This window comes from Marmota flaviventris, chromosome 3 (genome assembly GCF_047511675.1).
Source record: "Marmota flaviventris isolate mMarFla1 chromosome 3, mMarFla1.hap1, whole genome shotgun sequence".
Taxonomy (NCBI): Eukaryota; Metazoa; Chordata; class Mammalia; order Rodentia; family Sciuridae; genus Marmota; species Marmota flaviventris.
In genome coordinates, this window is record NC_092500.1 from 174,604,951 (window position 1) to 174,617,098 (window position 12,148).

The window sequence follows — 12,148 nt, forward strand, 5'->3', positions numbered from 1 at the left end:
GAACAAACAACCCAATCAACAAATGGGCCAAGGACCTGAACAGACACTTCTCAGAGGAGGACATACAATCAATCAACAAGTACATGAAAAAATGCTCACCATCTCTAGCTGTCAGAGAAATGCAAATCAAAACCACCCTAAGATACCATCTCACTCCAGTTAGATTGGCAGCCATTATGAAGTCAAACAACAACAAGTGTTGGCGAGGATGTGGGGAAAAGGGTACACTTGTACATTGCTGGTGGGACTGCAAATTGGTGCAGCCAATTTGGAAAGCAGTATGGAGATTTCTTGGAAAGCTGGGAATGGAGCCACCATTTGACCCAGCTATTCCCCTTCTCGGTCTATTCCCTAAAGACCTAAAAAGAGCATGCTACAGGGACACTGCTACATCGATGTTCATAGCAGCACAATTCACAATAGCAAGACTGTGGAACCAACCTAGATGCCCTTCAATAGATGAATGGATAAAAAAAATGTGGCATTTATACACAATGGAGTATTACTCTGCATTAAAAAATGACAAAATCATAGAATTTACAGGGAAATGGATGGCATTAGAGCAGATTACGCTAAGTGAAGCTAGCCAATCCCTAAAAAACAAATGCCAAATGTCTTCTTTGATATAAGGAGAGTAACTAAGAACAGAGTTGGGACGAAGAGCAGGAGAAGAAGATTAACATTAAACAGGGATGAGAGGTGGGAGGGAAAGGGAGAGAGAAGGGAAATTGCATGGAAATGGAAGGAGAGCCTCAGAGTTATACAAAAGTACATACAAGAGGAAGTGAGGGGAAAGTGAAAAATAATACAAGGGGGACAAATGAATGCCAGTAGAGGGGGCAGAGAGAGAAGAGGGGAGGGGAGGGGAGGGGAGGGGGGATAGTAGAGGATAGGAAAGGCAGCAGAACACAACAGACACTAGTATGGCAATATGTAAATCAATGGATGTGTAACTGATGTAATTCTGCAATCTGTATATGGGGTAAAAATGGGAGCTCATAACCCACTTGAATCAAAGTGTGAAATATGATATATCAAGAACTATGTAATGTTTTCAACAGCCAACAATAAAAAATTTAAAAAAAAACCTCTCAGAGAGGAATCGTGAATAATCTGATGCAGTCATATTATTTAAAAAGCATTAAATCACACAGAATCAAAGACCAGAAGGGGCTGGGGACATAGCTCAGTCAGGGCTTTGCTTAGCATGTCTGAGGCCCTGGGTTCGAGCCCCAGCACAGCAACAAAACCTCAAAACCCCACAAAGCTCAGCTGAAATCTTTAAAGGAAAACAAACTCAACTTGATGAAGCTAATCAGAGTCCCAACAAGGGGAGGCGGAGGCTCTGTCCGTTTTCCTACTTGAGGACCTCGGCCCTGTCAGCAGGAAGCTCACCATGGTTACTTCCCTACCAGAGCCATAGCTCTCACTGGGAGCTTGGATCTCCCAGCAGATCCTGAGTATCTGCAGGAGGGATGTGACCAGAGGCCAGGGTTGCTGGGCATGCCACCATGCACTGGACAGTCCCACAACAGAATTACCCACCCCATAATGCCAGCAGCGCTGAGGTCGAGAAGCCCTGGGGGTTTTGGTCAAAACAAGAATGACGTAACAAAGGTAGCCTGTATGTCACCTGCGCACTGCGACAGATGAGAAGCCAAAGGCATGTTCAGGTCTATACCCAAAGACGTCTTTTAAAGAGACGCTGAGGATACTTTTCTGTGAACACTTTGATCAAACATAAATGCAAACAGAGTAATCTAGCCAGGTGCGGTGGCACAGGCCTGTAAATCTCAGCAGCTTGGGAAACTGAGGCAGGGGGATCATGAGTACAAAGCCAGCCTCAGCAAATGCGAGGCGCTAAGCAACTCAGTGAGACTGTCTCTGATAAAGTACAAAACAGGCTGGGGACGTGGCTCAGTGGTCGAGTGCCCCCGAGTTCATTCTCCAGTTAAAAATAGTTGTAAAGAGAATAAACTCAGGGAAGGAAGGTGACCCTGGAGAAAGTTCTCCACGTTGAGTTTTGAACCACGCCAGACTCGGGAGGCAGGACCAACTCCACAACGTAACTGACACGTCAAGACCAAGGCAGGTTGGCTCATGTAGGTGGTCACACGTCCCAGCAGTCTGGATGCCCAGCTCGCTCCACCAGGTCCATTCTCAGTTCCCTCTTCACAGAGCCTGACCGTCTCCCAGGATGCACTGCAGTCCTGGCTATAGCCAGGAGCGGTCATCAGCTAAGTCCCGCCAACGGACTCAGGCAGGAGTATCGGGTGGGATGGGCGGTCATGTCTGGGAAGGTGGTTGGAGCTTACTAGGCTGAAGTTAGATCTTGGAATGGAAAGGCACCAAGGAAGGAAAACAGAAGGTGGGAACCTCAACTCTTAGGACACCACAGAAGGTCACTCAAGCCCAATGGCCTACTTCTGACTTGACAGAGTAATGCAATTCTAACCCAAGTCAGTTTGTTTCTTTCTGTGTTGTATGTAGCTAAAACCAACCTCTTGGATACAGGTGCAGTAAGACAGGTTAAAGGTCTGACCTTATAGAAAGCTCATACATAAGAATAATAAGCAAATGAACATAAAATTCAAAGGCAATTATTGATTACATAAAAAAATTGGCAAATCAAAAAAGTCAATCATATAAAGACATTCAACCTCACTAAAAATCCAAGAGAACTAACAAAAACACAGTTGTTCACCTCCAGACTGAAAGACTTAGAAGCTAGTGCCATCCAGTTTTCCAAGCATGGAGAATGAGCATTACGGTAAATAATGGTGTAGGGTAAAAGGCCCCACAGTTTTGAAGTGTCATTTCAATCTATCCAAGTTTTAAATCCTGTCTTTATATTCAGAAATACACAAAGTACACAGGAAAATAGGTGTTTGTAAGAGATGCAGGTGGGGTTATAACAAAAAGTGGGAGAATTAAAATGTATATACCATGATCCAACTGCAGTAAAGACTAAATCACAGCTCCACGCAGAAACCCAGCCTCTATCATGTGCACACAGATAAGTGATGGCGTGAAGATGATCTGACAGAGATCCCCTTGCAGAAGGGCGGAACTGGAGGAAGAGGAACTTTCACCCTTGGCTACAGGGTTCTGTTAGAACGTGCTCAGCCGTTACCCAACTAGTTGAAAATGTTACAAGACACTACAGAGGATTTTAAACCTGGAGGATACTGTATGCCCAATAAAAGTTCTTAACGAAGACTTCCTGGAAAAAAGCAATGAAAAGATCTTTACTGAAATAGGTCAAAGTGTTAGAAATGAGGAAAAGCTAAAAATATCCAGTTTAAAAACTTTCCACCATAATTATTCACCTGCCTGCCCAAGTTTCATTTTATAAGACCACTTACATGTAGGGGAAAGATTTTCCCTCCTCTCCTTCATGTCTTGTAATCTCTTCTCCATTGTGCTGTGGTGGTCACTAATTTGAGTTGTGGGACTATACATCGATGAGTCATTATCTGACAACAAAAATCAAATGTAAGCTCCAGAGAACAGCTTTGCATTTCCACAATGTGACTCCTTGTAAGGAATCCTGCCCATAGCCTTCTCCATCAGCATCACGCCAGCACGGATGGGTGCCACTGCAGTGTTGGCTGGCACTGCGCTGCACAGGCCACGCCCTGGCATTGTGATGGGCGCAGCACCCACCTGGTCTCAGCAGACCTACCTCAGACCCTGCGTCCTCACTTAAAGATGAGGAAATACCTCGGAATCACATGGCTATGAAGAGGCTGCAAAGCTGAAAGCAACCGAGCTCCTACACGTGGTGTAGACCCAGGTTCCAGAGCTGCTCCCAGGAACCCCAGCTCACAAGCTCAACACAGCCACCCCTGGCAGCAGGTCTGGTGTTCCCAACTCCAGAAGGATACGGCATTTAAGGTTTGCTTATTTCAGATAAGAACTAGTATCAATAAAAAGACAAACCAATGGAACTGGTTCAACAAGGCTTAGCAAGGTTGCTTTTCTTCTATGATCACTCCCAAAGGTTCCACCAATCTGGTAAACGATGGAGACCGTGCTGGCCCCTGACGTCTGCTGGGCTCCCAGCAGGCCCCACATCAGCTCTGTGCTCCTTCCTAGGCTAAGGCCACTGGGTCTTACTCGTGGCCCTTGGGCCCACAGGGCAGGAGGGAACCCAGGGCCAGGGCTGTTGCCCGAGGCTGGGCCTACCTGGGGTCATCTTTTGCTTCTGTAGCTCTTCAGTCATCTTCTCAAATTTCCTTTGAAGTCTTTTGTCATTTTCTGGTGTTTTAGGAATAAAATCTTTGGGCTGCATACACTTACGCTGTGGAAAGGGGACATAAAAATCAATACCATATCACAATTGGTTTTAAGATAGGAAACACTCTTTCCCATACATTTCTGATATAATCTTTTAAACATCACTAATATTTTTTGCATATATGTAAATTGGAAATTTTAAAAGGGACAGAATTCGAGAGTTTAAATGAAAGGCTGTGTACCATGCAGTGTTTCCTGGCTCTTGGCACTCATTTTCCTTGAAAATTCGTAGAACTAGCTTCTTCATATTTTTTGCTATCCTCACATCACTTTCCCTCCAAAAATCATGACATAAAATAATCACTTTGTATTGTAGTACTATAACTAAAGAAGGAAACAATCATTTAGTCTTTCCTCCTTGCCTTTAAGCCACAGTAACTCCATTCAGCCAGTGAAATCCAAATCCTAACTACTCACCAACACCTCAATCTCACACCTGGGATCCAAAGCCTCAGCTAACTTTCTAGCCTTTTCATCCTTGAACAGAAAGGAGGCAGACATCCCTTTGAGACCACCTCAGCTCTGACTTTCCTGCCTTCTGTCCTTGGCTTGACCCTTCTGTTCCGCTCTTGAGCCCAGAATCCCATGACTATCCCAACTTGCCCTCCGCCCTGCACCCAAGCTCTCCAGGTTGAAGCCACAGCCCCAACTAGCTGACATGGAACCTAGTCAATTTCCTTAGTCTTAGCGTGAACTGCTTCTAGTCCTTCAAGGCTAATCCCCACACTTTCGTTCTCAGGATTCGACTTTTAGTAATGCATTATTCAATCATTTACTGACAATGTTATGTGTCTGGCACTGGCCTTATTACCTAGAAAGATCCTTGGCATCAAGAATCTTGCACTACTGGTAAGAAATGGTTACCAAATACAGCTCAAACTATACCTCCCGGGTGCCGGAGGTTAACCTCAGCAGACACACGGCTGCACAGCATGAAGTGCCCCGAGGAGGCTGCTCTGTAACTGTAGGGCCACACAGTGCAGAGACGGGCTGCACAGCCTTTGACACTGCTTACCACCAGGGACTAATGGCTTGCCCAGAGGACTCTACAAGGGATAGGGTCACCTAAGCCTCCCGCCAGCAGAGGACAGGCTCTACCTGTGCTCCTGGCTCCAAGGTGCTCTGTAGATTTGGAGCCTTTGTACTTTGAGCTTCTGTGAATCCTTGGTAACTGAAGCCCCACGGTTGCAGTGGGAGAGATCGCAAGCTCTACAGACAGGGACCGGAGAGCTAGCACCAGAGGAAAGGAAGCTTCAGCATGCAGGGTGTCAGAGGAGATGCCCGGGAGAAAGTAACATTCACAGAGAGCCTTCAGGAAGCTGGAAACCAAGTCGTGTGGATGGATTTGGGAGAAGCATGTTCCAAATGGAGGGAGGAGATAATGCAATAAATGGCTCAAAACAGAAACAGTCCTGGTATGTCTTGAGCAGCAAGCTAGACTGTTAGGCTAGGAGTAGACACCGACATGGACGAAAGCAGAGAACTTCCAAACAAGGTCTTAAGTCATGTTTAATTTGCAAATTACAAATGGGCACAGTGGTGCATACCTACCTACTAATTGGAGTAACCCAGGAGGCTGAGGCTAGAGAATAGCAAATTTGAGGCCAGCCTTATCAACTTAGTAAGATCCTGTTACAAAATTAAAAATAAGAAGGTCTGGGGATGTAGCTCAGTGATAACAAGCCCCTGGGCTCAATTCCTAGTATAAAAATAAAAATTGCAATTGCATTTAGAAAAGGAAAGTTTGATTTTTAGACAGAATTCAAGTATATGAGCAGTCATTATGCATCAGATCAGCAAAAAAAGATCATATCCAGCATTGATCAGCATCAAGAAATACATTTCTGATAGAATGTAAAATGTGTATTCTGAGCCAGTAATTTCTAGGTATCCAACCTGGAGATATAAAACTCAAACACGTCCCACGAGTAAAAAGCTTCGCAGAGGCTAACAATGACCTAAACACACATGACCTGGGGAGAGGCACATCCATGCTGTGTACCACGGTGCAGAGACAGTTCCACAAAGGACCTCAATGGCAGACCATCGAGACCCACTCTCAAGTGGAAAAGCAAAAGCAACCCCGTAACCACCACTTACAGATGCAGAGCCCCAGGCTCGCAGAGCTCACGGGTGAGTGCAACACGTGTGTTCTGAGGCGGTCCTCCAGGACCCTCACAAACTGAAAGTTGCTTATTTAGAGGGAAGGGGCATCAATAGATATCTGTGTTATCTGGGTTTCCTCGATGTTCTCTCCGCTGGCGCAGTCGGGAGACTGCTGGGCACGCAGCCCACACTCATTCCACATACCACCTGGAGAAGCCACGGCTGCTTCATTTATAGGAAGTGAGCTGTTCACGTGTGCCCGATTCAGTTTGGACAAAATCTTCAAGTCTCTAGCAGAGATTCTAGTCTAGCTTTCACTTTCATAGGAAGCTACCCTCAAATCTCAAAACTTTGAAACAAGTCAAAAACTGAAGAGGCTGTAGTTCAAATGTGAACTGGACTCAATGCAAGCAGTGTCCAACGCTAGCTGTGAAGCAGACCTCCTGTAATAATAAAGGGCTTTTCACACTCAGATGTATTGTATTGGGCTCTTGAGATTCTGCAAGGAACAAAGACCTTTAGTACAGGTCTAAACTGAGTTCTAAGCAAACACTGAAGCACCCGAGGTCAGCAACTGCTAGTTTTCCACTTGGGTCAACCACAGATTTCCACTTTTCATAAATCAAAGCAGTCATGGGCTAAGATGAACTATAATGTGCCAAAACACCACATGAAGAAGATGACAGGATCACCAGCGTGACAGACGACTCTGGAAGATACTTCCGGAAGCCCTGTCTTCTAGGGGTCAGTTGCCCGGGCCTGCGGCGGATGGGCACACTCACCTTCCTCCTCATCAGGCACGGCAAGAGCTCGTTAGTGTTGGTGGCAGGGAACAGCGACTCCTCGACGCGTGCTCCGGCTGTCCTGCACCTGTGTGGTTAAGATGAAGAAGCACTTAGGAAGGGTCTCTGTCACGTTCACACAGCATCCGACCTGCTCACGTGTCAGCCATCCAGGACATTCAGGCATGGGTCATTTAAAGTGAGCACACTCAACACCAAATTCAGATCCATGGCATTAAACTCTCCAAGTCTTCTCCACTCGGTGTTTTGGTACATTTAAGAGGAGTAGCAGGTACAAGCAGCACGATTTTTATGTAACAATTTTAGGCTTGTAACACTTCATACTCACCAGTGCATGGCACTCATGAAGGTAAAGCAGACACTGGTCAGTGTTTAAGAAGATCAGGGTGAACAGGTCGTAAGACGAGTGGGCAGGAGGGACAAGACAAAGTTGAAGCCAGAGACTTTCCTCCAAATCCCTTCCCATGCTTGTCAGAGACCCCAGAGCACCAGGTGGGCAATGCCATGACCTTGGAGCTGTGCCTTCCACCCCAGCCCTCCACTGCCACTTCGGAGCACCCTGCTCATCCCCTCAACCATTACCCTCCCCCTGGGCACCGTCACTCAGATCTAGACAGCGCATCTGCTTTCCAAGGGACCTGCGACCTCCGATTCCCTTGTATCACTGAGATCTCAGAACACCCTCTCTCCAACCCAAGTCAAAGACCTCCCGTCACTCCTGTGTTTGCAGGACGCTCTCACCCACCTGTCGGTCAAGTCTTATAACATGGCCCCTAACCACATCTCTGGTTACCTCTCACAAGCCTGTCCCCGGTCAGCGTCTAATATGCAGACAGATGTTTGAAAAGATAACCTACTAAAGAAGTGCAATGAGGAAGGCCTGCCCACGGGTATAGAATCCACCATGACACACCAGAAGAGGAGGAAGTTTCAGAGATGTGTGTGATGTACATGGTTTACACAGAATGTTAAGAGAAAAACACGACGTGACCAGGGCGGCGAGTCTGGAGCTCAGAACACCCCTGTTGTTCCCGACACCCTTTTGAGCACATGCAACAGCAAAACTGTTCCACAACTGGCATGGCCTCTCTTCAACTCCCCAGGCCCTAGGGGTGCACACAGGGTTTCAGGACCTCGGCACCAACAAACTGCCCGCAGACACGAGAGTACAACCGTCTTGAAGGGAGCGGGACGCAGGAGGAATCTGCAAAAGTGTGGAAGAGCAGCAACTGTAGGAGAGGAGCACAACCAGGCAGAGCACACTGGACGCCGCAGGCCAGATCAAGCTGCAACCGGAGCAGGTCCCAGGCCCAGTGCTGTGGAGGAAGACTCAGGACAAGGATCCCACCCAGAAGCACAGCTCTGGCAGGAGCACCCGTGTGAGCAGGTGGCACTCTTGGGAAACACCACTGGAAAGAGGGGATGAGCAGTCAGACGGCAGAGAACCGGGCACCTCAGGGCTGCAGGCCAAGCGCAAGAGCCTGGGCCCCTCCTGTGGGCTCTGGCTTAGGAAGGGTGCCAGGGAGGGTCACAGGCGTGTGCTCACAGGCAGAGGGCTGGGTCCAGGACGATGACCCAGGAGAGACCAGTCGGGGATACCATTGTAACTGAGGGAGGTGGCACCCAGGCTCAGCAGGGGCAGTGGGGGTGGGGACAGGGGACGAACTGAGCAAACTTTAGGTATTGAAACAAAGTCCTTGACCTTTGGTTAAGTCTGGTCAGATAAACACGATTTTCTCTTACCCCCAAAAGTGCCAATAAAATGCCGGGAAAACAGAAAACCCAATAAAAGTGAAGAGTAGATAAGAGCTGTCTGAGGAACTTAAAACGCAGAGAGAAAGGAAAGCCAGGCCTGGCAGCAGGAGACCTGCGCCCAGGGGTTCAAGTGCAGGAGCCGAGAGCAGAGGGCTGCTGGACCTCAGGCAGGGGTGCACGGGAGCCTGGGGACTCGGGTGCAGGAGCAGAGGATGCTGGACCTCGGGCAGGGGCGCACGGGAGCCTGGGGACTCGGGTGCAGGAGCCAAGAGCAGAGAGCTGCTGGACCTCAGGGAGGTGTGAAGGAGCCAGAGCCTGCGGACTCGGGTGGAGGAGCAAAGGGCTGCTGGACCTCAGGAAGGCACGCAGGAACTGAGAGCTGCTGGACCCTGCAAGGCTGCAGCAATGCCCAAGATGGCCAGCCGACTGGCTCTGGATGCAAGGATCCAGGCCAAGCTCTGGGAGAAGAAAGCGCGACTTGAGGAGAAACGTGCCCTGGTAGACTCAGAGCCAGCTATAGTTTTACAGTCTTAATACAAATGCAGACAACTGATCTGATGAAAACTTATGTAGATTGGAATAAAAACAGGAAGACTGCAACTATGCAGACAGCGGGTGCATGTACAAGGGAGCAGGGTGCCCTGGAAGGGAGCTAGCTACAAACCTCTCCCCGTCAGAGTGGTAAGAATTAGGTAGGGAACATCCAAACTAAAATCGAGACAGCAGCATGGCCTGTGCTTGGAACGGTGGGGGCAAAAGCAACCCCTGTGGAAACAGCATGCCTAGGAGCCAAGCAGGGGTCTGGAAGGACGGCTGTTCTCCACCATGCACCTGGGGAGGGGGTTCTCCCGGTCAGTATTATGTTCCACACACACTCCATCAGGACAGCGAATGAAGCTGCTCACCCGACACCTGGACCTTGCCACAAAGCAGCACATACATGGTCCCATTTATGCGAAATGTTCAGACAGGAAAATCCAGAGATGGAGCAAGTCAGTAGATGCCTTGGGGTCGGGTGATGGCTAGAGGGTAGAAGGTTTTGTTTCCAGGCAATGAAAATGTTTTAAAATTGTGGTGATGGCCACACAACTATGTGAATGTTTAAAACCAGTGAAATATTTTAAGAGAACTGTAGGCAATTAAATCTTAACACACCAAGAACACGAGACACTACCGCACATCCACTCAAATGGCTAAAATTCAGAAGATGATAAATACCAAAAGATGGAAAAATGCTGTTGAAGATGGGGAGAAAACTGAATGCTCACGCACTGCTGGTGGGATTACAACCACCTCGGCACCAAGCTGGGAAACAACCCAAGAGGAAAGAAAGCAAACATGTATCCATAGCAACTCCATCCAAATAACCACAACACAAACCTCTCCAAACCCCTCGGCTGGGGAGCGGATAAGCACACTGCGGCACAGCAACAGAATGCTACTCGGCTGTAAAAAGGAACCACCACCCCCAACCCGCACCCAAAAGACACCGCAGACCTCAGGAACAGAGGAGCCAGGCCAAGACGGCATGCAGGCGCCACCCGTCCCCTCCCTGTCATGCAGGGACCTGGGCAGGAGGCAGGCTGCCGGTGTGGGCCTGTGGGAAGGTTCTGGGTGACCACACGGCTCTGGGTTTGGTGGTGGTGACTTGATGCATTTTTCAGGATTCAGCAATCGGTACTGTTAGAATGAGCATCTTTATATAAATTGTGTTTTTATTTTAGTTGTACACGAATATATTTTTTTTTTAAATGTGGTGTTGGGGTCGCACCCAGCGCCTCACACATGCGAGGCAAGCACTCTAATACCAACCCACAACCCCAGCCCTGTAAATTGTTTTTATAAAGCCAATTTTGATAAACCACACAAGCCTGTAGAAAGCCTATTAACTGCATGGTGAGCAGAATCCTGGCCCCAAGAACAGAGATGAGAAACCAGGAGGAGGGGTGGAAGAGAACAGGGATGGCCGCCTTCTTAGATGGCCCCTTTCTCAAATACCCTTAAGTTATAAATTTCAACCCTGAACAGTTTTACCGGCTTCTCACTTCTGCAAAATATCACTTATTTCCCACTAAGGCCAGTAACAACGTGTAAGAGGAGGAGGGGCAGTGCACACAGCTGGACAGAGGCGAGGATGCACAGACGGGGGCAGCTGTCCCAGCACCACGCCCTACCGTGAGCACACGGGTGCAGCTTGGCTGGCTGGGGCACTGCTCAGGCCGGCAGGCAGGGGCCTCCACCTCAGGACAGGAGGCTCCGCCCAGAGCATCATGTGCAAGTGGCCTCCCAGCTGGCAGCTCCAGGAAAGGCTGGAATAACAGGCAACGACGTGGTCTGCCCCCTGGAGGTCCAGCTTCCCAGCAGCTGGTCGGGATCTGAAGACATGGAGGACACAGTCCCCGGATCCCGTCTGCCTAGGCTGAACTACTGTCCCCACAAGGAAGCAAACAGGTCTCAAGGCGGGTCCCGTCACCCTGTATGCGAACAGCCCGCCCGTGAGCTTTCACAGTGACGTCTGCAGCTGCTACAGGGAAAGCCACATCCGTCAGGCACTTGAGGGACATCTAGTCAGACAAAAAGCTTCCATTCCCATTTTCTTCGGGAAAACAAGATAACATTAGCCCCCCACCTAGTGGTCAGAAAGAAAAGTATCTCAAGAAAGCTCCAGAAGTCAACTTTCTGACCCTCGTCCTCTAGCATCAGAACTCCAGAGCCCATGGAGACAAAGGGGCACCCCTCCCTCTGGGGAGCCCCGCTCTGCGGAGCTCCTGCCCCCAGGCTTCCCGCGGCACACCTGCCTGGCCCTCAGGCTGCCTCCACTCTCCTGGTCCAACCTCACTGCCGCATCGCCCACTGTCATCGCCGTCCTCTGAGCCCGGTCAGCTCAGCAACCTACGCATCCCCTACAGGGACGGTGACCGTCACCTTTGATGATTCCAGCTGCAAGCACACATGTCCCTGTGGTTCAAGGATGAGCCCAAGCAGGCGGGGCCATGGTGCTAAGGCCCGTAGTCAGAGTCCCAGGATCCCCAGAGCAGCTGATAAGACAAGCGGGCAAGGCGCGCTCAGCGACTGCAGCTGGCGCATCCCCCTGCCAGGCCCAAGTCCAAAACCTGTGGATTCGGGATTTTATGGGCTTGGTCAGAGGCAGCCTGATGACCGTCTGTCCTGGCGACTGCTCCGTC

The 12,148-nt window shown here is 49.2% G+C and overlaps 1 protein-coding gene across 4 annotated transcripts in view; it reads right to left on the reverse strand.

Moving 5' to 3' along the window:
* The window catches only part of Mcph1 (microcephalin 1), a 196,829-nt gene that overhangs the window by 168,014 nt on the left and 16,667 nt on the right, over positions 1-12,148 (reverse strand). For all 4 annotated transcript variants that reach the window (XM_071610633.1, XM_027922084.3, XM_027922085.2 and 1 more), the window contains exons 4-6: positions 7,188-7,275; positions 4,189-4,303; positions 3,366-3,476 (exon numbers count right to left, since the gene is read on the reverse strand). In XM_071610633.1, the coding sequence (XP_071466734.1) occupies positions 3,366-3,476; positions 4,189-4,303; positions 7,188-7,275 (314 nt within the window). The remainder of the gene's footprint in view (positions 1-3,365; positions 3,477-4,188; positions 4,304-7,187; positions 7,276-12,148) is intronic.